At 49.9% G+C, this 27,961-nt stretch overlaps 2 protein-coding genes across 11 annotated transcripts in view; one reads left to right on the top strand and one right to left on the bottom strand.

Annotated features, from left to right (window-relative positions):
* Positions 1-27,961, top strand: part of SP6 (Sp6 transcription factor) — a 74,968-nt gene that overhangs the window by 6,465 nt on the left and 40,542 nt on the right. For 3 of the 7 annotated variants that reach the window (XM_081805125.1, XM_081805129.1, XM_081805127.1), the window contains exons 2-4: positions 8,550-8,669; positions 23,483-23,722; positions 23,820-25,205. The gene's annotated coding sequence lies outside the window, so the exon portion shown is untranslated. Of the gene's footprint in view, positions 1-8,549; positions 15,649-23,482; positions 23,723-23,819; positions 25,206-27,961 lie in introns of all 7 variants that reach the window. The other 4 variants (XM_081805124.1, XM_081805128.1, XM_081805126.1 and 1 more) reach the window with 3 other exon arrangements.
* SP2 (Sp2 transcription factor) lies at positions 71-26,507 on the bottom strand. 4 transcript variants are annotated; one of them, XM_081805122.1, is made up of 7 exons: positions 25,580-26,507; positions 11,705-11,781; positions 10,011-10,985; positions 4,176-4,488; positions 2,822-2,996; positions 2,405-2,598; positions 71-1,185 (listed from the first exon to the last, which is right to left on the bottom strand). In XM_081805122.1, exons 1-7 carry the CDS (start codon positions 25,635-25,637, stop codon positions 1,085-1,087), a joined length of 1,893 nt encoding a protein of 630 aa, XP_081661248.1. In that variant the 5' UTR covers positions 25,638-26,507; the 3' UTR covers positions 71-1,084. The 4 variants fall into 4 exon arrangements, with proteins under 4 accessions (XP_081661248.1, XP_006739123.1, XP_030890121.1 ...); XM_006739060.3 differs by lacking the exon at positions 25,580-26,507 and adding an exon at positions 24,631-24,716; XM_031034261.2 differs by lacking the exon at positions 25,580-26,507 and adding an exon at positions 24,631-24,686 and having other exon boundaries at positions 11,705-11,784.

The following is a 27,961-nucleotide window of genomic DNA, read 5'->3' as shown; positions in this document are numbered from 1 at the left end:
ATCGTTAATAAAGGATAACAAATCTGTCACTTAATTCATAAAACATACCTCAAGCAGTTACAACTAAAAATAAAGTTGGATTTTTGTTTAATTTAAAAGCCTCAAAAATAACAAGCAATATGTTTTTAAACATGTAGTAGACACAATTGTCCATTATACAATATACACTGTACACGAGTAGGGCTGGGGCCACAGCTGGGGTGGGATGAGGGGGAGAGGGAAGGGGTCAGGAGGTGAAGGTGTTTTTATCTGGATCCAGATTCGAGTTGAAATGCTGTGTCATTTAGAAAAGAGAATTGCTAGAATGAGGAAAAAAAAAATCCGTATGCTCTTCATTGCCCCCCAAACCCTAAACTGAAGCAGGCGTGGGGGAGGTGAGTAACGAGGACAGGAAGAAGGGAGCAATTAAATAAAACTTTAAAGCACACACAATACACAGTGTTCATCATCTGAAGTAGAGTATAAGGCAACGTTCTCCATAGAAAAAGAGGGCATCGGTGGGTAGCTTGACTTTTTAAATAGAAAGTTGGAATGTGCTGGAGGAGAGCTGTGGCAGGGCTGGGCATGTGGAGTGGAGGCAGCCCCGTGAGCCTCTCCGGGGGGAAGGGGGTGCCAGTGGTGCCCTGGGTGCAGGGTCCCAGGGCATCCGAGGTGGCTGGTGGGCTGGGGAGGGGCGGGGGAGAGAGAGAGAGAGAGAGAGAGAGAGAGAGATGGCACAATGCGACTCCGGCAGTGTTGGGGGAGAGGACTGGGGGGGCTCACTTTGCTCCTCGACGGAGTGAAATTCATGTTTTTCCTTTGGAAATAAGGGTTCCCACTCGTCCTGGTTTAGAACGTCTCATTGGGCACGGCCAACGTCCACGGTCTGGGCAGGCCGGGAGCTCGAGGTGAGAGGGGAGGGCCGGGGCGGAGCCGAGGGGCTTGAGAGGGAGGCGAGTAGGGGCAGCGGAGCCCCTTCCTGGGGGGACAGTCGCAGAACAGAAGGGAGGGGCCGACGGCAGCCCGGGGACCTCCTTTCCACCAGGGGCCCAGGCAGGACGCAGATGAGGGACTGTGTCTTCGGGGCCTCCTGCCTCAGTTGGCCTTACAAGTTCTTCGTGACCAGGTGGGTCTTGTAATGCTTGGTGAGATGGTCACTCCTCATGAAGCGCTTCTGACACTGGGCACACTCGAAGCGTTTGTCCCCTGGCAAGACAAGATGCACGTCATTTGGAGCCCACGTGCAGACACTGTCCCAGCCGACGAGGGAGGGGGTCACCCTGTAAAGCTGGCATTGCCATCCTGGTCTACCCACCTCCTGCTTACACATCCGCTCCCTACGGTCGACTCACGCAAAGCCTTCGGCAGTTCTCGTTTCTCTGCGCCCCCGTGTGACGTCACTTCCCCGTCTCCTCTGTTCCCATCCTCCCTCCCCTGCCTGAAGCGCCCCTACGTGGGCCCCTGTACCTGCACGAGGGCTCTTCCTGTGTAGGGAAGGCTATCACCTGCTTCCTTCTGATCTCCGTCCCTGTGACTAACCCTGGCTCCATGTCTTCCCCCTGCGAGGAAAGCCCCACTCCTCGCTGGCCCGCCACTGCTGTTCTGAGTAGTGACTCTTTAGCCCCGGGGCGGGGGGGGCAGGATCTGCCCCCCACCGGCTTCGGGTCGTGTGCCCCATCCCCAGGCCCAGGATGGCGGTCCCAGGACAGGGGTCTGCTCACGGACGCCCTCGCTCTAGCAGCGGTTCTCAAAGCGTGTGCTGGGGGCCGCCGGAGATTCCCGCAGCAGTGCTTGGTGGCAGACGGGTGAACGTTTTTCTATTTTATCGTTCTCTATTTGCCAGTGTGTTAAAACATGTAACTATGATATCAAGCCTGCGGGGTCAAACACATGGCACTGGACACAAATGAGTAAAAACAGTGAAACGATGTGAGGGAAGTCATTTGGTAGATACTAGCAGGAAAGGCAGTGTGGGGAAGTGATGAGTGTGGACCTGGGACAGAGCGCCTGGGTTGAACCCGGCTCCACCTGTCACTAGCTGGGTGACCCGGCCACCTCTCTAGGCCTCAGTAAAATGGGCACAATCAAAGAGCCCTCCCCACAGAGTCGTTCAGAGGATTAAATGAGTTCATGGGTAAAAAGCACTGTACGGTGCTTGGCCCTCTCCACCAGGGCTTGTTAAATAAGTAACTCTGCGGCTCTGGCGGAAGTCGTGGAGGCTGGGTCAGGGAAATGACCTCCGTTTGGGAAACACTGCAGTAAAGGACTGGCTTGAAGGGATTTCCTGGGTCGTCCTGGCCCCCCTGAGAACAGTCTGTGGCTCTTGCTCAGTGGGGCAGCTCGTCGGCAGGGCCAGGAGTCGGGATGCTGCTGAAGGCAGCAGAGGGGGTGCGGGCCCGAGGGGCCGCGGGGGCGGGCGGCAGACCTGTGTGCGTGCGGGCGTGCCGCTGCAGCTCATCGCTCCGGGTGAACCTCTTTCCACAGAAGAACCAGTTGCAGACAAAGGGCCGCTCGCCGGTGTGCAGGCGCACGTGGGCCCGCAGCAAGGACGTCTTCCGGAAAGTCTTGCCACAGTCGGGGATATGGCACACGTGCTTCTTCTTGCCCTGCTCTCCGGACCTGGGAATTGGGTTGAGGGGCAGGGACGGAGGGAGTGGGAAGCCGAGAAAGGGAGGAGGTAGAAGATGGAGGCAGGACAGGATGGAGAGAGAATGCGAGGTCAGGTCCGAGGGCACAGGAAGGGTGAGGAGGACATCCCCTTTCCATCTGTGTCCCACAGAAGGGCTGGGGGAACAGGCATGTGCCAGGCTGGTGGTCTGGACTACCCCCAGCCCCACGTTACCTCTTGTCCCCATCCTTGCAGTTGGGACACGTGCAGGCCATGCGGCGCCGCTTCTCCCCAGGCTGGGCCTCTCCAGCCAGGGCCTGCTCCATCTGCAGCTGGATCTGGGTGGGGCTCAGCCCACTGATGGTCAGGTTGTTCCCGGAGACGTTCTGCACCGTCAGCTGCTGCTGCCCTGTGGGGCAGAGGGGGGCACAGTTGAGGGTGCGGAAGCCGGATGCCCTTCTGCCCTCGATAAAGGTGGTCGTGGCGGCAGCTCCTATTTCTGTGAGGCTCTTATGTGCCACATACCGTTTTCAAGGCTTCAAATGTGTTAACTTGCTTAGCCTTCACAACTCCATAAATCAGACACCATTATCCCTCTTTTGTAGTTGAGGAACCTGAGGCTCAATAACATATCAAGGCCACAGCTAATCACTGGTAGGACCTGGATCTGAACCCAGGCAGTTGACGTCACGGTCGGTGTCCTGAGTCACTACACTGCCCACGTGACTTCAGTGGGGAAAGTTCCTGTCTTGGCTTGTCTTGGGAGTGTTTCTTTGGAAACTCCTCCAAGCTCAGGCTCTCAGGAAGGTCTCCAGGGATCGTTGGTACAAAGAATGAGAAACCAGGACAAAATCAAGTCCTCTACGACTTGCATAAAGCCATTCCCAAGCAGGGGGAGTGTCACTGACCTAACACTGGTGTCTCTCTGAGTGGATGCATCCCATGCCCCTAACCCAGACGCACAATACGTTAAGTGCTGTAAACTCATTTAAGGATGAAAAGAGGAGATTCGGAGAGCTTCCACTACCTTGAAAAGTGCTCTTCACCCAGTTAAAGAACACCCTGCTGAAGTACAAGGAACCATTTTTGCTACGTAGCTACAGTGTACCCTTGATTATGTGCAAGGCGCTTTCGCACTGTAAATACTACCAAATATAACTACCGAAACGAAGTGCAGGACAAGCCATTCCCGCTGCCAAAGGCTCTGTCCTCTCCTTCCCACCTTAACTCAAGGCTGTCTCCTTCTAGAAGCCTTCTTTCATGTCCCTTTACCTGGAACCTCCCTTGAACATCTCCCTCGTGTCTGTACCAAATTAATCTGCATGTGTATGTTAGTTGGAGTTTTCCTGAGTACATCTTATGTCTCCATCATATTCCAAGATCTTCAGCTGTCAGGTGGGGCCAACATGTGTCTTAGATGATCTCAGAGGGCAACTGTAAGGACATGCTCTTAAGCTAGAAGGGGCCAGGCAAATGATGGGCAGTGTCCTCGCTGCGGTGACTGGGAACCCCAGGCTGGCCCACAGTTCTCATGGGCGGGACAAACAGGCCCGCTGCCCACACCCTGGCTCAGGGGCCCTCCCCTCACCGCCGGTGCTGGTGATGGTGACAGGCACGCCCTGGACCTGGACACCGTTGATGCTGATGGTCTGCATGGCCTGGGCCGCGGCTGCCAGTTGCGCTGCGTTCAGGCTGATGATGCTCCCGGCGGGGGCGATCTTTGGCAGGGGGCGCTCTTTCCGGAGGATGGCGGCCGAGTGCTTTCTGCTGGTCCCACTCAGATGGGGAGCACGGGACACAGGGCTGCTACAGGTGGTGGCAGAGGGGGCTGCAGCTGTTGCTGGGGGGCCGTCCTGGACAAGGACCGTCTGCACCTCACCGGAAGGCGTACGGATGTAGACCTGGAAGCGCCGGAGGAAAAGGGTCAGTGCCCCAGGACAGACTGCGCCCCACGCCCCCACACCTTTGAATGCAGTGTCACCGCCCTCACCGCCCAGGTGAGAAGTGGGGGCGCCTCTTGGTCCACCCAAGTCTTCTCCAACTGGCCCAGACCTACGTTCACACTGCCGATGGCATCCCTGTACTAAGGTAGCAAAATGCTGATTGCTGATTGGAAACCAACACTGAATTTACTTAGCATGGAAAAATACACCGCCAGCCCTCAGAATTAGAGAACTAGAAGGCAGCGAAATGGTGACGTCAGAAAAGATGCACCGTGAAAGACCACCAAACAAATGGAAACAGCTCTTAAGAGGCACAATCGATGAGAAACAGTTGTTCCCACCTCAGATTGGCAAAGATGGAAAAATAAAATATAATGCTCACCGTTGGTGAGACAGAAGGGAGACAGGCACTTACTCTTACATCAGGAGCGGGAGTATAAGGTGGTCTAGGCTTGCCGGAGGGAAATTTGGGAGTGTGTCTCAAAAGGGCCGGCCCGGGTGTCGCCGGCCCAGCAGGCTGAGGAGCGTGTCCACGTGGAATATATTAAGGCTAAAGGAAGCTAGGTTTCTCACTGTCAGAAGAAGGTTACAAATATGGAAAGGGAGAAACTAGGATGAAGTGTGTGGCACTAGATAGGAATCAGAGGTATTGTGGCAACTCTTGGGTTTCGATATAAAGACAGAAATATAGATATAAGTGTGTGTATATCTGTAGGTGTACATGTGTGTGTCCATACCTATGTCTATATATCCAGGCATTACATGTGTGTACATATATATGTATGTATATTTATATATAGCTCTTGGCTGTGTCTACTGAGAAGGGCTGGGAGCAGCAACGCTCCAGGGGCAATGAGCTCACCCAGCACCCGGGTTTCAGCTTCTAAATATCATGCTCCACTAAAAGGGACCAGGGCTCCTTGGAGAAAAAAACGGATTCCAGGTTTGGGGGCAGGGAGAGTACAAGAAGAGACTGGAACATCTGTGGTACCAGCAAGTAAGAAGGTCCTCAAGGAACGGGGGTACCACGGGAAAAGGACACAGGAGCCAACTTGAGGGCGCTCCCACTGGCCAAACGGGGTAACTTGAACGTCAAAATCTTAACACTAATGGATTACAACCCACTGAATAAAATGGGAACCTAATAGTCCCTATTGACATAAACGAATGGAGAAGAGAATGACATATTTAAACAACCATTACTGCACTCTCCAAGAACGGTCGATCCCAGGGCTAAGAAGATGGCCCCTGTATCCATCCCCTGGCCCACTCCCACCTTTTGTTGCTTTTTTAAATCAGCTTTGAGATAGTCACGTGCTATGAAATTTACCCTTTTAAAGTGTACAGCTCAGTGGGTTTTAGTATATTCACAGAGCTGTACACTCATCCCTGCTGAGAACATTTTCATCCCCCCAAAAGAGACCCTCCACCTTTAGTAGTACCTCTAAAGTAAGGTAGTACTTACTTACTTAAGTAAGTAAGAAATACAAGGAATGAAGCACTGACACCTACCACAACAGGGGTGAACCTTGAAAACACTACTACGACGTGAAAGAAGTCAGTTGCAAAAGATCACCTACTGTCAGATTCTATTTAAACGAAATGTCCAGAATAGGCCAATTCACAGAGACAAAAAAATGGATTCGTGGTTGCCAGGGGAGTTGGGGGGAGAGGGGAAATGAGGAGGTACTACTTTTAAAGCTGTACACTTTAAAAGGGTAAATTTCATAGCACGTGACTATCTCAAAGCTGATTTAAAAAAGCAACAAAAGGTGGGAGTGGGCCAGGGGATACAGGGGCCATCTTCAAAGCACTCCAAATGGCCGAAGCTGGGAACAATGTGAGCAACAAAATAAATAACATGATCCTGGCTTATAACCCAAAGTATAAAATAAATACACACGAACCCCTACTGCTATAAATAAATGATTGAGGGGCGCCTGGGTGGCTCAGTTGTTAAGCGTCTGCCTTCGGCTCAGGTCCTGATCCCGGGGTCCTGGGATCGAGCCCCGCATCGGGCTCCCTGCTCGGCGGGAAGCCTGCTTCTCCCTCTCCCGCTCCCCCTGCTTGTGTTCCCTCTCTCACTATGTCTCTCTCTGTCAAATAAATAAATAAAATCTTTAAAAAATAAATAAATAATGATTGAAAAAGTAAACTGAACAAAGAAGAAAAAACTTTTCCTTATAGAAGAATTCCAAATAATATTACATAGATACTTTCTTTTCCAGGATGTACAGCTTAATTCCCACCCCCGAAGACGGGAGATTTAGCAACTCCCTTCTGAAGAACAGAGAAAGGGAAAAGTAGCAACTTCCAATGAAGAGACCTGGCCAATGTTGCCTTAATCAGCGCAAAAGGTTATCATCAGGGACAGGGCATCACCAGGATGTCATGTGGATATCACGTGCTCCTCATATAATGTGAGAGGGCCATGTCACCTCTGCAGTATTCTTTCCAAAAGCCCATAACCCCAGAGTGGGGGAAGTTCTGTAGGATATTTGACCGATACAGCTCACGACTGTCAAGATCATGGAAAACAAGGACCAAAAGCTATCACCTGAGGGTCCTGGGGAGACATGGCCACTAAGTGCAACGTGGTATGTGGACTGGATCTTGGAACAGAAAGAGGACATAAGTGGAAAAGCTGGTGGTATCCAAACCAAGTGTGAAGTTAGTTAACAGTCATGTGCCAATGTCAGTGTCTTCGTTTTGACAAGGTACCTGTATGATGTTTAACAATTGGGGAAACCAAGCGAGAGGGAAAGAGACACTATGTACTCCCTTTGCAACCTTTCTGTAAATAGAAAGTTCTTCTAAAACAAAACATTAATTTTAAGAAAACCTCTATCATAATAAAAGATACTAAAACAAGTGGGAAAAAGTCTGATGAGGAATGGGATATTTACGTAATCTCAAAGTACCTCCCTACAAAATACTAATTCGTTACAAAGAAAAAAAGGTGCAGAAATCTGGCGAACATCACTTTAATTGTCCTCAGTACTGAGACAAACTGAAATCACGCACCCCTTTTAGGGGACAGTGAGAACACAGCATCACGTCTGCGGTATTTCTGCAAAAAAAAACCCAAAGCAAACAAAAAACAAGCCACAAAAACCACACAACCCACATGTCATGAGGAAACATCACAGACACCTAAACTGAGGACCACATTCCAAATAACTGGCCTGTAGCCTTCCAAAGTGTCAAGGTCGTGAATATCAAGTAAAGACTGGGGAACGAAAGACATTAGCATGTTTCATTGCTAATTGTATTGTTGTCATGTACAATGTCCTTGCATGTAATAATGAGACACTTTCTATAAAACATTTGGAAGTGACAGGGATTATGGTGGCAACTTACACTCAAATGATCCAGGAGCAAAAAGTTATTTGTTAAAAAAAAAAAAAAAAAATCCTGCTGTGATTTTGATTAGAGTTATTTTTAATTCCTGGGTTGTTTGGGATTGTTTCTCAGTTAAAAGCAAAGAAACAAACCTCATGTCATCTCTTAATGAATAGACACATCTTATCGTACCCCTTTTGCATATCATTGCTATTTCTGTGTATCTCAAATTTCTGTTACTAGAACATTTTTTGTTCATAATATAGAGCAGGGGTCAGCAGACTTTTTCTGTAAAGGGCAGACAGTAAGTATTTTAAACTCTGCAGGTCATGACGAGGTCCCTGCCTTGTAGTGCAAATGCAGCGCACACGGGCATTCCAATGTCTGCATTCCAGTTCAACTTTATTTACAACGAAAACAGAAGCGTGGGCCAGATTTGACCCCAGGCTGTGGACTGCCCATCTCTGATACAGAATATAATACCTTTCAGAAAAATGTGCATATGCTTTGCCCCACTTTTAGGAATTCAGTTAGCTGTAAGACTGTAAACTGCCTAATCTATAGTTAAGAGAGTATTAGTTGTGTAATATACAGCACCTCAGGATATTGGAAAACTATGTCATCTTTAAGAAATAAGGTAGCTAAAACTTTCTGCATATGTATGATTATTTCCTTAGGAAGACCTGGGTTAAGCCGTGCCTCCATCAATCTCAAGATATGGGACCTCAGGGAAGGGAGGGGTGGTACCACCAAGGACGTGTGCACCTGAGCTGTCACCTCAGTTCTTCATCTGTAAGGTAGGTCTGGTAATGGAACCTCATAGGAATTCTAGTAAGTAAATTAAACAGTGTAAAGAAAATCACTTGGCAATACTTAATATGCCAGGATGGAGGAGGCATTCCAGGGCAGGCCTCAGATTTTCTCCTGTGTGACTTCCATGTCCATAGCTCAATCTCAAGGGCACTCCTTCTCCACCCAGGAGAGGACACAACTCCCCACTGTCACTCTCTGTGATGCTTCTGTTCTCTCTCCAGACAACTCCAGATTATAAATTCCTCAATGGCAGGAGCTATATTCTTATATTTAAAAAGATCCTTAACAACAACAACAACAATCTTGTCCTCAATTTTAACTGTAGCACCTGCCACGCTGAGAAACAGCAAGTCAAGGTGAAAAGTGGAAAAGAGCATGGGGTTTGAAGTCAGAAACTTGAGTTGAATCCTGGCTCTTGTCATCTATGCCCCACGAGCTCTTGGATACTTCCTGAGTTCCAGGTTCTCCCATCTGCAACATGGGCATAATCTCTGGCATTTACTAGGCATACACAAACAATAAAACCACCTCACAGGGCCAAATAGATTCCAGAGTAATATGGCACCTTCATATAAGCCCCCAAAAAGAACATTCTTATTGAATTATTAACATCCCAGATGGATCTAGCCTAAGTATTCCTGCTGTCAAGCTGGGCTGTGTCTCCCTGTTTTTTAAAGATTTTATTTATTTATTTGAGAGAGAGAATGAGAGAGAGAGCATGAGAGGGGGGAGGGTCAGAGGGAGAAGCAGACTCCCTGCCGAGCAGGAGCCCGATGGGGGACTCGATCCCGGGACTCCAGGATCATGACCTGAGCCGAAGGCAGTCGCTTAACCAACTGAGCCACCCAGGCGCCCCGTCTTCCTATTTTTTTCCTTGCCATTAACAATGACCAGAATTTTTCTCCTTATTCTTGCTTTAAATCAAATTCTATGGTTCTGACTGAATTTCGTTTTTCTTGCTACTGTTCTGAGTATGTAGTTCTATCAAAAAAAGTAAATTTTATTTAAAAAAACAAGTATGTATCTGCCCCCTACCCACCCTCCAAAAAAGACTCCCCAAAAAGAAGTGGACCATAATATAGGTATATAGGGACGTCTCATCTGATTTCTAAGGATGAGCTGTACATAACCCTCTGAACTGAAGAGACCCCATGTGTCGGCAGAAATGGCCACTCACTGCCCACCCCAGGCAACACGGACTCCTAGCACTCAGGTCAAACCAGGAGATGCATCAGCATCATCTTCCAAGCAAGCCAAGGGGGAACAGAGAGTCAGCCATTCAGTGCGAAGGAGAGAGAGGCAGGTGCAGAGGGTGAGTGTGGTACCTGAGTAGGCGTCGGCTCAGCCGCCTGGATCTGAAAGTTCTGGGAGGGCTTCTGGGGGACGGTGGGGAGGGTGGCAGATGCCGCCTGCACCACCCGCAGGGCCTGCTGGGGGATCTGCACCACCTGCTGCTGCTCGGCCTTGGGGGGCACCACCTGGACCTGCTGAACCACGGCGGGCTGGCCCCCACCGGGGCTCTGAACAATGAGCAGGTTGTTTCCTGCCTGGATGATGTTGTCCGCAGTGGTCTCAATCAGCACCGTCTCCACCTGCTCGGCCACAGCCACAGGGGGCTGGGAGGCAGGGAGACTCTTCTTCCTGGCTTTCTTGTTAGTCTTAGACAGTGGGGTGGGGGGGCTCTCCGTGAGGAGCTGAGTGGTGGCCCCGGAGTCGCTGGTGTTCACAAGGTTGTTGACGGGCAGAGTGAGCGTCACGTTGCCGCCCCCACCTGTCAGCTTCACCACATTGGCCCCACTCTGCACAGGGGCGGTGGTCGTACTCGACTTCTGGACGGGGGCTGGCTTGATGGGGACAGGCTTGTGACTGGATGGTGAGGGGCTGATGATGGCTTGGCTGGTGCCGGGGATGATCTGGATCTGGTTGGTGAGACTGGGCTGTACCTGGATAGTCTGGGAGTTGCTCGCCTGTATCTGAGGGACCGCCTGGTACTGGATATTGGCATTTGATCGGGTCCCTTTGTTGATCACAGTGGGGTTCTGGATAGCGAACACCAGCTGCCCCCCAGGATAGGATGCACTCAGTTGCGACCCCTGAATCTGAAGGATGTTTCCTTTGGAGGACAAGATTCCAAAGCTATTCTTGCCAGGACTGAGAGGGAGAGGGGCAGGTTTGATGGGGACAAGTTTCCGTGGTGTGGGCTGGGGGGGAGCAGGAGGGGTCACCGCAGCTTCCACGGCGGGAGGGCCAATTTTGCTACATGTTGCAGCAAGCAGGGCTAGAGGAGATGGCTGGGAATCCTGCGAGAGAACAAGCGGAGGAAAGGTGAGACATGAACCTGCTGCCCAGCCACCCTCTGCCCTTCATGGTCCTCTCCTCTTGGCAGGCTCTTCGCCACCTCTGTGGTAGGCACGGTGCCAACATCTTTCCCTTCCCTGCTGGCTCCTCTTTGAGGGAGAAAGAGTAGGCAATGTCTTTCTCAGGAAGGAACTCTCCAGGAGCCCCCATTTACAGGGTGAACGAACACCCTTACTTCCCAGCAGCCTTGTTTCTCAGGGGGTCACGGAATCACCCTCAGCTCTTAGGCAGAAGTCCACTGGCCCATCACAGGCGTTAAGGGGCCCCTGATTCCTCAGCTGAGGAAGGACTGAGGGAGGGACGGAGGGAAAGAAGAAGGGACAGGCCACAGGAAGAATAAACACTTTGGTAAGGTGGGGAGGGCTGCTCTTTCGAGGTGACAAGGATAGAACCTCTGGAGTGTAGGGACCCAGCCTCTATTTCCGTTTTATGGTCAGTGGGAAAATCCTGCTTTTCCCCCTGACCCAACTGTGCCACCTCAGGTAAGTGGCCCTGGCTTCTCAGTTCAGAAAAAGCAGACAACCGAACCTTCCCAGGGCTCATATCCCAGGGTGTTTATAGTGAGCCAGGACAGAGTCTTCAGCTGTGGTTTAATGTCAGCTTCAGCGAGTGCTTCCAGGCTGGTGCAGCCCCCAACGCTCAGAACCCGCTGCCCACTCACCTGGGTGGTGGAGGCGGCGGGCTGCAGGTAGTCGCTGGGACTGACAGCGGCAGTAGCGGCCATGCTGGTCTGTAGATCTGCTGGAAGAAAAGACGGAATAATGCACAAGATGCCCAAATGGAACCCAGGCCCACGGGCCTCAGGTACCCTTTTTGCCTCTCTTCACTGCTGCTTCTCTGAGAGGTAAACCTTTCCTTACACCTCCCCACTCAAGGTTAGCAAGCCTACATCTTGTTCGGTGGATGACCTCTGCTTTCCAATGACTTGTCCATCCCGGGCTGTGAGGGCAGCTGGTCCTGTCTCCAGCCATCATAAAGCCTGGGACAACACGAAGATACAAGACTTTGCCAAGACCAGCTTCAGTGACCTAACAGAGCTGTCTCTATGGGGTACTGCTGACTCTCTCTAGCTGGGTCGGAATCCCTATTTGGTGAGCAGGGGAGTCCCCCTCACCCCTGCAGTTCATCCTCTCGTTCTAACCCAAGCTTCTTGCTCACTCCTGCTATAGCCAGATGCCAAGTCAGCCTGGGAGAGTAGCGTCTCTCAGCCAGGATCCCTGACAAAGATACACCTGCTCCATGAGGAAGTCTTAGGTGCTTTATGCTCAGCCTTCACCACAAAAGCACCATGGCCCAGGTAATGATCTTCAGCATATGGGTAACCGCTTTAAGTGAATTTACGCAGGCTAATAGGTATGGCTCCAAAGGCTTCACCAAGACTAGAACTAATGACTGAATATAAGAAGAAGAATGAAAATAGAGTAAATTCTATTTTCGTTAAACATGTACATATTTCTATATGTGAATACAGCAGGAAAAGTCTTTGAAAATGCTGGAATGTTGAAACCCATTATCTCTTGGTGGTAGAATTTTGCTTGACTTAAATTTTTTTCCTGTTTTTTCTGGATTTTCTCATTTTCCCACAGTCAATATACTCTATTCTTTTTTTTTTTTTTTTTAAATAAAGAATGTTGAGGAAGTAATGAGGGGAATTACTCTGAAATCTGATATAAGAGAAATAGAAGTAAAATGGAAATCATGAGAATTTGGGGTGGGGAGAGAATCTATGCCATCCTGTAGTTCATAAATCACGAAGGAAAAGGACACCAGGCAGTGAGACTTGCATCCTAAACCTTTGGAAGGTAGCTTTCGAGAAGTACAGAAACAAGGTTATTATTTCAGAGAAATAAACTGTGTGAGAAGCCAAAGGGCAGCTCTGGACAAAATCGTATAGGGAGATCCTGAAATATTACAGACACTGATCCTTGGCAAAATCCGAGAACACATGACCAAACAGCACACTACAATTACTGAAGGAAACAATGATCATGAGGAATAAGCACAGGGCTGTAAAAACGGAGTCATGCTGTCTCATGGGGTTTTGCCTGGATACATCAAGAGAAGAGTATACACTGTGTTTTTTTATTTCAACAAGGCGTCTGACTGACATCTTCATAATATTCTTAGGAACAAGAAGGGAAAAAAACTGCAGGCAGGATGGTCTAGCCTGGGGGCTAAGCCAGATGTGCCTCCCCCTAGAAGTGCTGAGATGCACACATCCTGAGGGGTTTGCTGCTGCAGGGGCAACCGGGGTGTCTCAAACTAGGGGTGGGTCCCAGGATGAGGGTCTGCAGCTTCTCCTTGGAGGCGCGTGCTTTTTCTGCCAGAATGTTTTCCTCTTGTGTTATCACTGTGATGGGCATCTTTTAAAAACAAACATCCACTGGGTGACTGCTACCTTACCAAGCTCTGCCTGTTTTGGGGCGTGTGTGTGTGTGTTTACAGCTCTATTGGTGCCAAGTGGCACCACTCTAACTGCGTGGGCTAATTAAGACAACTTAATTCTGCACGTTTTAATTCGCGCTACATTTGTGCAAAGTGAGGGATGACGGCTCTGCACAAGACACGGCAGGGTAGGCATGCGAAACCCAAGCAGCCCGAGGTGTCAGGTTGGCCGTGCTTATGCTGACAGCAGTGATCTGGGTTCAATCAGATGTCATCCTCCCAGAATGTGGCTGGGGATGTGACTTTTACTGGCTTTTTGGTAGTTAATTAATTTTATAGGAGCTGGATCAATGAGCCGATAAACAGATTTGTGTGCATAATTAAGTAAAGTTGCAGCATTATAAATGAAAACGATCCAAGTTGACTCAAAAATATTTTTCCTTTAGAGCAGTGCTGTTCAAACTATTTAGACCATGAGCCACAGTTATAAAAACAGTTTACGTCAAGACCCAGTATGTACGCACCCACACACTTCCCTGTCCTGTGCTCATGCAGTGAGTTTCTTGAAAAAAATAATCTGCCCTTACTACGTGTGACGGACTTGGGTATTTTTCTACTCTATTTCATTTTTTTTTAAATGCTGGTTGTGACTCACTGAATTGGTTCTGTGCCCTAGAGGCTGGAAAACGTGGCTTTAGAGTAGTTGACCCACCACCCAAGTTTGGAAAACCATGCAAAGACCAAGCAGACAAGTTCAACTTGCAGATGTCACGAGACCGAGAAGGATTATAAATACACTGGCTGTCGGTATTAGGGTTCAAAGAGATCTTTACAAACTAGTATGTGCAGTGCTTTAGAGCATGAGGTCCCAAACCTCCATGAGAGTTGGAGCCGTGCTGTCATCAGTGGGGTGGCTGGGACATCCCTCTCAGGCTCACTGTGCCATCTATAGGACAGAGGGAACAGCATCCTCCTGGGATTCTGGGAGGTGTCAATAATTACTGTGGAAGCCGCGCGCACACAGTGGATAATCAATAAATAGTGTTTTAAATTTTGAAGTTGAGTACATCCTGCACTTGGGTTTAAAAAAAAAAAAAATTCACATGCCTATAGGACGGAACAACAGAGCTTCATAGTGGTCCTCCTGTGAAAAAGCCCCAGTGGGTTTGCCTCAAAGCTAAACAGGAGGCAATAGAATCTAGATGTGGTTGCCAAAAATCTACTGCAATCTTGGACTGCATTTCCAAAAGTTCAATCATAGAGGGATAAAAATAATCGTCCTAGTGTGTTCTGCAAATTCAGGCCACATCTGGAGTGTCAGGTTTCGTTCTGAGGGATATGTTGAAAGGGGCATTTTCAATGGGAGCTTGTTCAGAGGACAGCTGCAGTGGTGTGGCCAGGATGCTGGACTAGTGATACCCACCAGGGCATCCACCCCATACGTGGTTCAAAGACTTCAGGGTAGAAACGTCAAGAAGGCAGATTTTGAGGTGCCTGGCTGGCTCAGTAGGCAGAGCATGTGACTTCTGATCTCGCGGCTGTGAGTTTGAGCCCCATGCTGGATGCAGAGTTTACTTTAAGAAGGCAGACTTCAAATTAACAGAAGGGAGAACTTTCGAAAAATGGAATCAGTTGCCTTTTGAGGTAATGTTCTCCCTTTTCTGGAATCATTTAGACAAGAGGCAGGATGTGTGTCTCTGTTGGAGATGGGATGTCTAGATGGGGTGGGAACCTGGACTAAATGATATTGAAGATTTTTTAAATTCTCAGACCATGTTGCTGTTAAAAACAAGCTGAGTTACTTGAGGCCAAGGCTGGGAAGGGAAGGCAGGGGGCTCTCCCAGGAGGCTCCCCTGGACTCAGGTTCCCTTGGCTAAAATGGGTGACTGACTCTCCTGCAGACAGACATCTTCTGCTAAGGAAATGGAAGGGCACTAGAACAGGACAGAGTGCAAATGAAATGAAAACAGGCCTCGTGCTTCCTACTCATCTCCCTTTCCCATCTTCCTCTCTCCCTCTGCAGTCTTTGATACCCTGGACTCAAACAGTTTGGAGCTCGGGCTGGGCTCAGAGCGGTTCTTCAGTTAGGAAGTTAACAGCAGCATTTACTGGAGCAAGCTGCCAGAACTGCGGGGCCTGACATTGTACCATTTCAGTTTGGTTTCATTTTCCTCCCCAGCTGGCTCCTGAAATAACCCTCTAGCTTTCAAACCAGTGTTTGTAGGTATCTCTCCTAGTGTCGCTGAGCTTTGCAGCCCCTGGGCTGCAAGCTTGGGCAACCAAAACAGACTGATCTCCCTGCCATTGCAGAATTATATCCTGGGATTAACCATGAAAGGGAAAAGAGAAGCATTTCCAGTTGGGTGTTTGAAAATGAAAAGTGGTTCAGAAGTGGCGTAGATACGTAACTGCAAGACTATGATCTTTGAACCTCATTAATTGGGAACCTTGTATCTAAACGTGTAATTGGGACATAAATTGTGCTTAAATTTGTCTTCATACTATTCAAAGTGAGGCTAACTATTGTATGAAGACTGCAAAGGGACTCCTGGGCATAATCATGTAATTGTTTTATACCGCTTCTACCATTTTAATCGTACCATTTGCTTTTAACAGTTTATGTCTGGTCACTGAAACCTACATTTAGCAACACGGTAAATGGGATTTAGTGAGTATTCTTGAAAGAAAAGCTGCATTCCTTTCAGAGTTCAGTCATTCAGACTTTTCATTAGTTCAGGTTGGCTAAAACTTTCCCAACAGACCCTTGGCTGGTGAAGATTGACCGTGATTTATTACACAAACAACAGTAGCTCTCAGGCTCCATCCAAGGAAAACTTCCAGTGGCATCAAGCAAGGCTTCCAGACTGGGGGGTTGGGGGTGGGGTCTAGGGCTTGACGGCACCACCCCTGACTTTCCTCTCCCCATACTGGAAGCCAGTTTAGTTTCAACACGGCAGAAAAGGCATCCGCTGAGCCTCTGGCTTTTGATGGACAGATCAGCCATCTCCACCACCATCCCCGCCAGCGACAGCCTTTTTTTTCCTCCCTCCCTGGCCAAACTTGGTGGAAAAGCTGCCAGCACTTTACTGCTTCCCTCCTTTCTCACTTGCTAATTTCCCGGAGCAGCAGCTCTCTGTGGACACTGCTCCTGCCAAGGTCACCGAGGACCTCCTCACTGCTAGAGCCAACAGACCCTCTTCAGCAGTTCTTGACCCTTTCACTGTTTCCTCCTCCTCAAAATTCCCACGGATCTTCTCCTACCTCTCTGGCCTCCTCTTCGCCTTGTGGGCTCCTCTGCCTTTTGCCACCCTTCAATGCTACTGTTCCTCAACACCCCTCCTGCTCGCCCAATACCCGTTCCACAAGTGACCGTGCCCACTCACAAGGCTTCAGGTACTGTCCGCAGACTGACGACTCCAGGGTGTGTGTGTGGCGCCGGTCTCCCGAGCCCTTTGCAGGCCTTCGCTTGGATGGGCCACAGGACTGCCCACACTGAGCTGCCACCTTTGCCCGTTCTCTCCCCAGCTTTCTCATCCCCAGCCTCCACAGGCCCTCTTCCAGATCCTTGCAGTTTTCATTTCTGCCGCTGCCCTTTCCTTGCTCGGAGCTCTTCTCTCTTTACTAGCTAACACCTACTCACCCTTCAGGTCTCAGCCTGTTTTTTCCCCAGCGAAATTTATTGAGAGCCCACTCCGGATCCAGCGTGTCATTTACTCAGACCCCTGAGAGGAGGTTAACCCCTCTGGTAACCCTCGCCCCCCTTTAAATAATCATGGGCTTAATGTCTCTGTCGATATTCACAGGAGGGTGCCCAGGGTGGGCCAGGCCAGTTTTCAATGCACTGCTACACCACGCCCCAGCACACAACCCAGGGGTCCTTCAGCGCCTGCAGGCCGGAGGAGTCTTTGGTTCAACCAGCCTCTCCCTGGTATTTCTAATCACAAGGAAACCTGAACGTCAACCTCATCGCCAATGACTCATCCAGTCCTCATGATTCTACCTCCTAAATATAAACCTCTTTCCAATCCACTCACTGCTCTCCATCCCCTTCGCCATGACCCTGGCATTAACCACCTTCCACTCAGCCTGGAATACCGCCCAAAGCCTTCAAAATGGCTCCCCAGCCTCTGGCCTTGCCCGCTCTAATCCAGCCTCCACTATCAGTGTCAGAAGAATCTTTAACATGCAAATCCCATCCAGCCACTCCCGATTATACCCTTCAATAGCTTCCACATGATCTTATGATAAGCTTGTAAAAGCCAAAACAATCTGCCCTTCCCCCCTCCACCTCTCCTTTATCTCTTGCTCTTCCACCTCTCCCCACAGGCACGTCAGTGTTTTCCATTTCTGGAACTATGCCATGCCCTCTCTCACTTGGAGCCCAAGTTTGCGCGCACGCGTGTACGCGCTCTCTGTCATTTATCTGGCCAACGGCGGTCCTCAGAGTTTGGTTTATAACTCACTCAGGTAAAACCTTTCCTGACCTCTTCCCTTCCAGCCCCCCAAGTCTGGGTCAGGTGCCCCTGCTATATGCCAATGCACAGGCCCCACAGCCCCCTTCACAGAGCAGGGAGTGCTATCTGTCCTAGAGGTCTTTCCATGGGCTGGCTCAAGGAGCACCAGTAACGGGAAGAGGCCTCAAACAGGACCCTGAAGTCCTGGCCATCAGACTGGGGGCCATTCCACTGGTCCTTCACTTGAGAACACTACTCCTGAGACACAAGGAATGAGAGAAGGGGTCCAAAGAAATACCACAAGAGGCTTTAGGAAGCTCTTTTCCCTCTGGAGAGAACTTGGGTCAAACTCCACAGCCAGACCTTGGGGGTACTTGGCTTTTTTTTTTTTTCTTTGCCTCATGGGTTCCTACCATGGCTTTCTTGGCCATGCGCTATGTTATTTCCCCTGGAGGAATTTCACTCTGCACAAACAGTCCTTCTGCTGGCTATTTTGGTCAGCGCAGCTGGGCCGGAAGCCAACAAAACAGTGTCTAAGCCCAGTCTCTCCCAGTTGCCTGGCCTGGAAGAATTCAGAGCTGGTAAGGGAAAAGCAAGCCATGGCTGGTTTAAGAGAACAAAGCTGGACCTCAAAGGGCGTTCATAAATGAGCTAAGAGAACTGGCCCGCATGGAGGGAGCAGTGACACTGGCAGTTAAAGACTCCAAAGCGCTGAGAAGCAAGATCCAGCACTGTAATAACCATACAGAAGAGCTCAATACGGGCAAAAGGAACTTCACTGACTTCCAATTCAGGAGGACACTGTGGGTGGCAGCTGGCTAAGCTGGCTAATGCCTCAGGCCAGAGGAGGAGGGTGGAAAAGAAGATTTTGTCTCTATCCAGACACTTTAAGAGCCTCCCCTGTGCCCAACTTTGACCCCAGCCTCAGCCCAGGACCCTTATGTGGGCCCACCATTTCATTAAGAAGTTAAAATTCCCTACATCAGCTAAGTTCCATTATTTCTCTCCATTTCAAGCAAAACCCCTTGCCAGTTACCCATAATTGCTGCCCCTAATTCCTCTCCTGCCATTCCTGGAACTGCTCCAGGTTTTGCCATGCCACAGAGACCACCAGTGACCTCACGTTGCTAAGTCTAACAGTTAATTCTCAGGCCTCATTCTGTGTGTTGATCTGACAGCAGACCCTTTTCTTCTTGAAACACTTCTCCACTTGGCTTCTAGGACACACTTGCCAGGTTGGCCTACCTCTCTAGCTACTTCTTCGAAGATTCCTTTGCTGGGTGCTCCTCTCCTCAAATTCTGATTGGTTGGGCGGCCCCAGGGTACCGTCTCAGCATTTACCTTTCTTCTGTTTACACCTGTTTCCTGGGTGATTTCATCTAGCCTCACAGCTTTAAAAACCAACAGTACATAGGTTCTACGTAATGATGACTTCCAAATTTATATCTGCAGACTTGTATATCCAACTGCCTACTGACATCTCCACATGGATATGTTAACAAGCATCTCAAATCTAACTAGCCACTGATATCGCTCTAATTCTGTGTCTCCTTCAAACTTCCTCATGCAGGGGTTGGAATTCTGTCCTTCTAGCGGTTTGGTGCTAAAAACCCTGCAAGTCATCCTTGCCCCTTCTGATTTTCCACACTCTACATCTGACAGTCAGCAGACACTTTAGGTTCTACCTTCAAAATATTTTCAGAATCGGACTGCTCTCACCACCACCTCTTGTTATCACCCAGATTCAGGTCTGCATCATCTCTCCCCTGGTTAAATACAAAAACCTCCTATCTGGACTTCTGACCTTGTTCCCATCAGCCTATTCGCAACATGCATCCAGAATGAAACCTATCCACACTTCATGGTATTCCTCTGCTCAGCCCCCCCCCCCCCAAACAGCATCCCCTCTCCCATTCAAAGAACCAAAGTCCCCACCATGACACATAAGGGCCCTATGTGACCTGTCTCTTGTGACCCCTCTGACCTATCCCGTCACTCCCCTTCACTGCTTCAGCCACGCTCGCCTCCCTGCGGTTTCCCAACATGCCAGGTTTGGCCCTTTCTCAGGGCCTTTGCACTTGCTGTTCTCCTTCATCCTCCGCCTCCCACCCCAGACTGAGCATGGCTGATTCTCTCCCTTCTCTCCCGTTTTGCTCTCACGTCACCATCTCACTGAAACTTTCCCTGACCACCCTATATAAATTTCATCCTTTCACATTCTTCTATCCTCTGTTCTGTTTTTCTCCTTAGTACTTCCCATATCTAATACCGAGGAGTTATTTATTTATTGTCACCCGCTAAGATGTAGGGATTTCCCCTTGCTTTACCCACTGTTGTATCCCTCCTACTTGGCACATAGTAGGTGCTTAGTATATTCTTTTTGAATGGATGAATGAATGAATCCTGGAGGCTGTAGAGCAGGAGAGCCTAAATGGAGTTTACAAGAGAAAACCCGCAGATGTGTGTGTCCTGGCAGGAGGCTGGGAATCCACTTGCCAGGTCGGCTCAGCTGATACAGGCCCAGATGGAACTCTCAAGCCCGCCAGTCACGTCATGAGGGGACAAGTGCTTGTGTGCAGACCAGCACGGTCCAGTCCTGCTCCTGGACAAATATCTCCAAGCCCACACCTCATCACCACACACCAGGCACCACATTTCAATGCTTCTTTTGATTAACATACACAGGGAGGGGGCTCTTTTCCAAATGAGTTCAGATGAGAGCATCTGCTATATGTACACCCCTCCTCGAAATGGAACTGTCATTTGTTAATTTGCATCCTGCCTGGGTCACACCCACTGGTCCTAGAAGGGGCTCTGGAGAAGTGAGTGGGGACCCAGGGCAGCGGAGGGTGGTGGAAGCTCTGCGCTCTGACAGAGCAGCCCCAGGAAATGGTACAAAGAATCCTGACCTCAGAGCTGTCTTGGAGAATGGGAGAAAAAAAGAAAGCAAGATACACTTTTTCCCCCTAGAAGAGCATTCTGTACAAACACGCTTTCTCTGCTTTAGCACATTTATTTGAGTCACTCCCGCATTCATCCTGGGCGCGAACCAGTTCTGAGATGAGTGCTGACTTCATACCATTTACTGTTCTGAAGGCTGGGAAATGTTTCAGTCTGTGTTGAGGCCAATCTGAGAAGACTTCAGTTAGACACTGACCAGGGGCTGAAATGTTCCACTTCCAATCACACGGCCCTGCCTGCTGTCTCTTATTCCCCAGTCACACTCTCTGAGAAGCCGCTTTGTGATTCCACTGAGTCCCAGAGGAGAGGTAACAAATACCCCAAAGAGGAAGCTCTAGAAAGAGGACATTTGGCAGGGTGCAGGCCAGTGCGTAAGGACAAACTGGCATCTCAGAGCCCTTAGAATCAAAAACAACAGTCACCCAAGCTAAACCTCGGCACTGGGATGGTGAGGCTTCTGGCCAGGTGCGATTCGGCAGCTGAAACAAACTGTAGCTAAGGGAATGAGGTGTCCGGAGGGAGCATTCAAACAGCTGGGCCTGCACACATGCTTTTCCCGTGACACAAACAGCCCTGATCTCAGCACTGCTCGGAGCCGCTCCTGGGGACAGACTGAACAGCATCTCAACTGGGCACTCAGCCCTTTCGCTCTCCGCTGCTCCTGAGCAGAGCTCATCTCCCCAGAGCCCACCAGCCCAGAGCCCACCCTGATGAGAAGCCTGGTCATCCCCCGTGTCAGTGACGGCCTCGGAGCACTCAGAAAGACCACTTCCTAGACACGTGGTAGAGGCCATGGCTTCCCCCAAGCAGTGAGTGCTGGCTGAACTTGCTCCTGGGTTCTCTTTCCATCATCCCGTGAGGCAGCAGAAAAATCAGTTTTCCATTCTGGAATCCTATCAACTAGAACAAATCTACCAGTACCACCTGGGAGCATCTCTTCTAGGGCGATCTCTAATCCCTTCCCTACTTAGGCTGACAATGCCCTTGAGTTGGTAATGTCCCATGTTTTTACCCTCTTAATCCATAGCAAAAAACAAGCAAAACATCAACAAATGCATTCCATCATGATGCACATTTCTCAGTCCAGCTTGTACTGATTTGGTCCAGCATGTAGGCCAAGTTTTCCTAGCTTAGAACTTACTAGAAGTTCCCTAATCCAGTTGAGCTACCCAAAGGAACCAGATGTATCACCCAATAAACTCATAAGAAAGTACTGGAGTTTCTCCAAATAGATTTTACTTCAAATCTTCAGCCCACAAGGTTTCAACTGGACCACATAATCATTTAAACTCAGAAGTGTTCACATCTCTACACTTTCTAATACTCTATACGCACTTTAAAGCAGTGTTTCTCTGCATCTTTCATTCTGTGGCCATTGCCCACCCCTTCCAAAAGAATTACATTTTTCAATCCTTGGAAGCAAGGCTTCCAACATGTGTGTAAACAGAGAATGGAGAAGGCGAAGATAAGTCATAAAAGAAAAATATGCTACATTTCCATCATAGAAATGGGGTGACAAAGTCTAGAAGATTGCTGAACTCAAGCCAATACCAGGGTCTACTGGCTGACAGCAAGTTTAGAATGTCTTCATAAGGGCCCTGGATGGGCAATACTTGCTTAAAGCAGACTCGAATTATCACATGCCTATGGCAAAGGACGGTTCAGGTTACAGAGACCCTGCAGCTTCTCCAGAGAGCTGCCATTAGTCAACAGAAGGAGGAGGAAGTTCAAGGCCAAGATATCCAAATGAACTAACCTATCTGCTGTTACGCCCTGAAGCTCCTTTACCCAGATAATTTGCCAAAATCTTCTTACAGCTTCTTCTTTCCTCTGACAGGCCTCCAGAGGCCCAAACTAATAGAATCGGAGGTAAAAAAACAAAAAAACTGGCCAGTCTATGTGCTGTCAACACTGATGCCAAACTCTTCCTCCAGGAGCCAGTTCTCCCTATAGGGCAGTCAGGTGAGGATCTGATTATGAACTAACTCCACTTGGGTCTCCTTGGCAAAGACACTGTGTCTTTAGCTCATAATTATGTCAGACCAGCTTTTTTTTTTTTTTTCCTTGCTGCTGCTTTCAAATGAAGGGGGTAAGCCTCTCTACAACCAAGGGGAAGAACCAGAATTAGAAAACTTACCAATCGCCCCAGCCAATGAGAATCCATTTCCAACAGGTATTAATGCCTGTTAGAAGCCACTGGAACACTGACATCATCAGCCCAACTGCTAGGTTGTCTGACAGATTCGCCCCCTTCATCGCACACAAGAATTTAAAACAAAACAAGACACTGCAGTTACATTCATTATTGCTGACAACATGTTTCTTTGTGTTATTAATCAAAATGACTTCTATGGTGTGGACTCCTGCACTGTTCCTTTAACAGCCTCTCTGTGAATTGGCCAACACCCTTAACTTTCTAGCCCTAAAAATCTTACCCAAAACACCAACTCAACACCTAGCCCTCCATTATGATACTTAATGCCTTCTGGGTTAGAGCATGCAAGTTTTAGATAGTGCATGCTAGTGCACCTTGAAAGAGTCATCACCTATAAATCATCGCTTAAAATCAGTGTCATGGGGGACCATGAGCCAATTCATTGCTTAAAGCAGATCTCTAGCTCCTCCCTCCCTTTCTCTAGGAATCAACAAGTGAGCAAGAAGTAACCTCAAGAAAAACAAACTTTGGGAGAATGTGCACTGAGAAGAGCCAGAGGGAGTCCCTCTGGATCAAGTTAATTAAGAAACAAACATGAGGGTATATTGGAATCAAAACCAAGGAACGCAGTGAAGACAGGTTTCTCAATTGCCCAGAGGAGAAGACACAGTTCCTTTTCAACTAAAATTAGAAAGCCACTGGGAACATAAGCCAAGAAGCACGGGTAGGAGGCTGAAAACCTTAAGTCAGCAATGGGGACGGAGGTGGGGTGGAGGAAGAAAGTAAGTATCGGTTTTGTTTTTTCTCTTGTCATTCCTTAGGTTTGCACCTGGCTTTTGGAAATCAGCAGTCCCCCCGACGGAGCATCAGCTAACAGGCTGGGAACTCTTTGTCAACAAGTTCTTAAACGGCTAACAATTCTGCTAAGAGCTTGCATGTATCTAGCTGGTACTCAAAGACCCAAGTAAAAACATTAAACGGAGGTTTCTGCCCACTCCGCAGTCTAAGGCGAGAAGTCAGTCATCTGTCCGGGGTGCCCTCGTGTCCGGACACCATCTCTCCATTGGGACATATCGGGAACCAGGTTGGGTTCTATGCCCAGCAGTGCCCATGTGGTTGGCGCCGTCTGCATTTCAAGCATTCCCTTGCTCCTCTCTGCACTCGGGAGGGCCCCGAATCGCTGGCGGGCACCTAGAGTCAGAGTGCAGGAGGGTCCCCCGAACACAGGACAAGGACGAGGAGCGTCGGCCGCCTCCTCGGGGCGGACCCAGGCTATGTCCACGGGCCGAGCAGCACTGAGGCGGGTCGGCAACCAGGCGGAGGGGGGTGCCTGGCCCGCCCGGGTGCCCGCACCTCTTGCCAGCCCCCGGAAGCGCCACCCTCCCGCCCAGCGGGCTCCGAGGGGGCGGGGAGTCGAACGCCCCCTTCCGGGTGCCTCCGCCCGGCTGGCCATCCCCGCTCCTCCTCCGGGCGGGAATCCTCCCTCCCCCGCCCCTCCCGGAGCCGGGCCCCGGCGCCAGGCCCGGCCCCAGGGGGGAACCCCCAGCCCCGGCTCCCCGTCCCTGCGGCCTCTGCCCGTCTTCCCGACCCTTGGGGGCCGGGAAGACCCCGCCGGCAGCGGCGAGGACCCACCGCTCATTACGACATCTTCCTCCCTGGCCTCCGCCGCCTCCGCCGCCACCGAGAGCCTGACACCGCCCGCCCAGCACCCGCCAATCCCGGAGCCCGCCACCGCCCGAGCGACGGCAGCGTTCACCAATAAAAGTTCAGTACATTGGGGACCGACAGCACCAATAACCAATCAAAGAGAGGCATCTAGAGCGACGTTGGTTTAGCCAATCGGCCTGTGAAATGTCACTGATGGACGGTAGAGGGCACCAACCGGAAACCTACTGAAGAGTGAACGACATGTTCGCCAGCCAATTGGCGGGAGGCAAAGTCCCGCCCGCTAGGTGGATGATGGACAGCAACAGGAAGCTAGACGAGGAGGGGTTTAGCCGAGGAGTGGTTTTGTATTGGTCGTGGGTGACCTTCCACCCACCTCGAATCCAAAAGATGAGTGATAGATCTCCCCTAAAGCCAATCAGAAGTCCTTAGGGTGAGGCCCAGAAATGCCCTATAAATAGTACATACATTACACCTCAGTCCAGTGTCGCCCTGGTGTGGCAGGGGCCACCTGCTTTTCGGCCACTCAAGCCCCGTGCCTGGTGAGTGGAAAGCCACCAGCCTTTTATTTAGTCCCTCGCCTTTCAGCGCCTCGGGGGAGGGAAATGAGCCCCCAGGCGACTTTGTGCTGCCAGGCATCGGAGTCCAACAATAGCGGGAGTTGGGGCTACGTGACACTTCTGAGAAAAGGGATTATTTCGCCGTCTCGGTTCAAGCCCCTGTCCATCCTCACCTGGTTATTGCCGCGACCGCCCCCCCTCCCTAACGGGCGGCCCCCCAAAATCTCCTGAAGCTGTCTAAAGGGAGATTTCCCGGGGCTGCCTCTAATAATCCGATTCTGTGTGTCTGGGGCACCCCTGGAATATGCGCTCTGACCAGCGCCTCGGGCGGACAGAATTGGTCCTGCCCCACTTACCTCCTGGAATGAGGTGCTGTGTGAGTACGCACAGCGCTTGGAGGGCGCTGCCGGGCATTATCGAGAAGGAATCCTCTCTGGCATCAGACCAGCCTGGGTTCGAAATTTACACATCGCACTTGGAGAGCGGCAGGGTACTGAAACTCCCCGCGCCTTCCGTCCTCGTCTGTACGAGGAGGCTCACCACACCTACACCTCCGAGCAGCGGCTTCTCTCTCTCTCTCTCTTTTTTTTAACCATAAGCCACAGCGAGAAATACATTCGAATCCTGATACAGTACACTTACACTCCTGCGAGAATGTATAACAAAGTTTCCGCAAACAATACTAAACCTTCCCACCCGTGAGACGCTGATATTTTCTATCCTGTTAACCTTCCTTCCTCCCTCCCTTCCTTTCTGCCTGCCTTCCTTTTCTTGATTATGGCTGGCAGTTTGAAAAACGCTATCATAAAGGGTTGGAGTGATAAAATACAGAGCCAATGCCCTGTATGTAGGAACTGATGAATAAATGTTAATATTCTCTTCCAGTCTACCCCTCCCAGCCTTAGCCTTTGGAAAAACAAAGCTCTAGAAGCTATCCCTCCTCTACTTAAGATCTTTCATTGGCTCCCGATCTATGCCTTTCTGGATAAAAAGCCCAAACTCCTTTCTAGGAGGCAAACCGTAACCTTTACACTCATTTGTGGATTTTTCCTACTCCGCCCTATTCCCTTTCTACAGATCCTACCTACCCTTTTGCCTCAAGGAAAAATTCCACATTTCTTAAACACTTCTATTTCCCTTCCTACTTTATCCTTCCTTTCTCCTGGTAAACTCCTATACATCCTTCAAGATCCTGCTTAAAGTCTGAACACCTAACTCCTGCTGAGCCATAGCAGAGGGCTTGGCTCGCTAACACTGCACTTCTGTTTTCACTTCTGACCCCTGCTGTACTGTGAGCTGCAGTGGAAGGTTTGAGGCCTGTACAAGAGGACTGGCAGGAAATGAATGCGGAGTTAAAAAATGAATATTTGCATACAATTACATCTACATAGGACTTGTTTATGTAGACCATACATTCTGTTCCCATGTCATTTTTCAAGTTAAGATTGCTTCACTGTCAGGCCAAGGACTCCACCCCGGTTCAGTGACTCAGCTGTATTAGGGTGCAGGGAGTTTTTGGGGGGGGTGAGGTTGAATATCCTGCTGGGCCACTGCCAAACCTTTTGTGGGACAAAAGCTGTGCTGCTGCTCTCACCCCAGAGGCCCCATCATGAAGACAGCCGAAGTGGGGGGGGGGTGCATGTGTGTGGGTGGGGGAACAGGGTGCAAAAACAGAACTTGGCAGCCCTTGTGAGTTACTTGAATTGTTCTTCTCTTTTAAAGACCGCCATTGCCTTGTTTTTTTCTTTCTTTCTAGGCTCTCTTGCTCCTTTCTTACCAGAAGCATAGCTGAGGAAGGGGGCACTTTCTAAAGACAGGAGTCCCTTATACTTTTGTCAGGACCGTTGGAGTCTTTGAGCCTCATTTACAACCCCCTAAAACCACCATACAACGTCTCTTCCCACAGGGCGCTGCTTTCAAGATGGCCCCCATCCCCATGAGGGGAGGGAGGCCAGGCGGGCAGCCTCTAATGTCCACTTTCTCCCTGGCCGCACTTCAGACTCACTGGAGAGCTATTCATAAATTCTGAAGTCTAGGTTCCATCCCAGGTGGAGAAAATCAGAATCTCCGGGGGTGGGACCCCGGCGACCCTATTAAGTAGTTAGTTCCTCAGGCAGCCAAATGTCTCAGTAGCCCAAAGATATCTGTCGACTGTGGGTGCCAAGTGAAAAACTGTGAACAGTCTCACCCTCCTCCCTCCCCCACTTCTGTCCCTCCCCTTCCTGAATTTCACCCCTGCTCCCCCTACCTGCCTTGGTCTTCAGGGAGCCAGGGCTGACAGGTGGTTCCCGCTGTGTCTCACCCGCGATGGGCCTGGGGGCAGGTTCTGTCTCTCTCTCTCTCTCTCTCTCAGTGATATTTCCCTTCTTGTTTCTAACTACTCTCAGCCTCTTGTTCTAAGCGGTTGATTTCTCTCTCTTTCTCATTTATGCCACCCCTTAAGGCCCCATGTTTATCTTGTTCACCCCTGCCCCTCCCCCCCGCCCCCCACAGCACACTGCTTGCTGTAGGGTAGGTGCACAGTGATGTTTGTTGACTGACTAAATGACTGCATCCTTTTAACACTTTTCGTGGATTCCCTTTTCTGCCAGGCCCAGCTTCCTCCACCTCCATTTCACTTCTCCTTCCCGGTCTCCCTCTTCACCTCCTTCCCTCTCGATTCTCCCCTGCTTTTCCTGCTTCCTGACACCCCCCCTGGCCTCTTTTGCATGTAGTTGCCCGCATCTCATTCATTAGTG

The sequence above is a fragment of the Leptonychotes weddellii genome, chromosome 15 (genome assembly GCF_054177405.1).
Source record: "Leptonychotes weddellii isolate Sample4059 chromosome 15, ASM5417740v2, whole genome shotgun sequence".
Classification (NCBI taxonomy): Eukaryota; Metazoa; Chordata; class Mammalia; order Carnivora; family Phocidae; genus Leptonychotes; species Leptonychotes weddellii.
Note: the sequence above shows the minus strand (reverse complement) of the source record. Positions and strands in the feature narration are given on the sequence as shown.

Coding starts and splice junctions, on each gene's coding strand:
- SP2 (XM_081805121.1), bottom strand. CDS start 16,962: ATGAGAAAGCTGGGGAGAGAACGGGCAAAGGTGGCAGCTCAGTGTGGG. Junction 11,782..16,811: donor CGGACAGTACCTGAAGCCTT/GTGAGTGGGCAC, acceptor TTCTTCCAGCAG/ATCTACAGACCAGCATGGCC. Junction 2,599..2,821: donor TGCAAGGATGGGGACAAGAG/GTAACGTGGGGC, acceptor CCCAATTCCCAG/GTCCGGAGAGCAGGGCAAGA.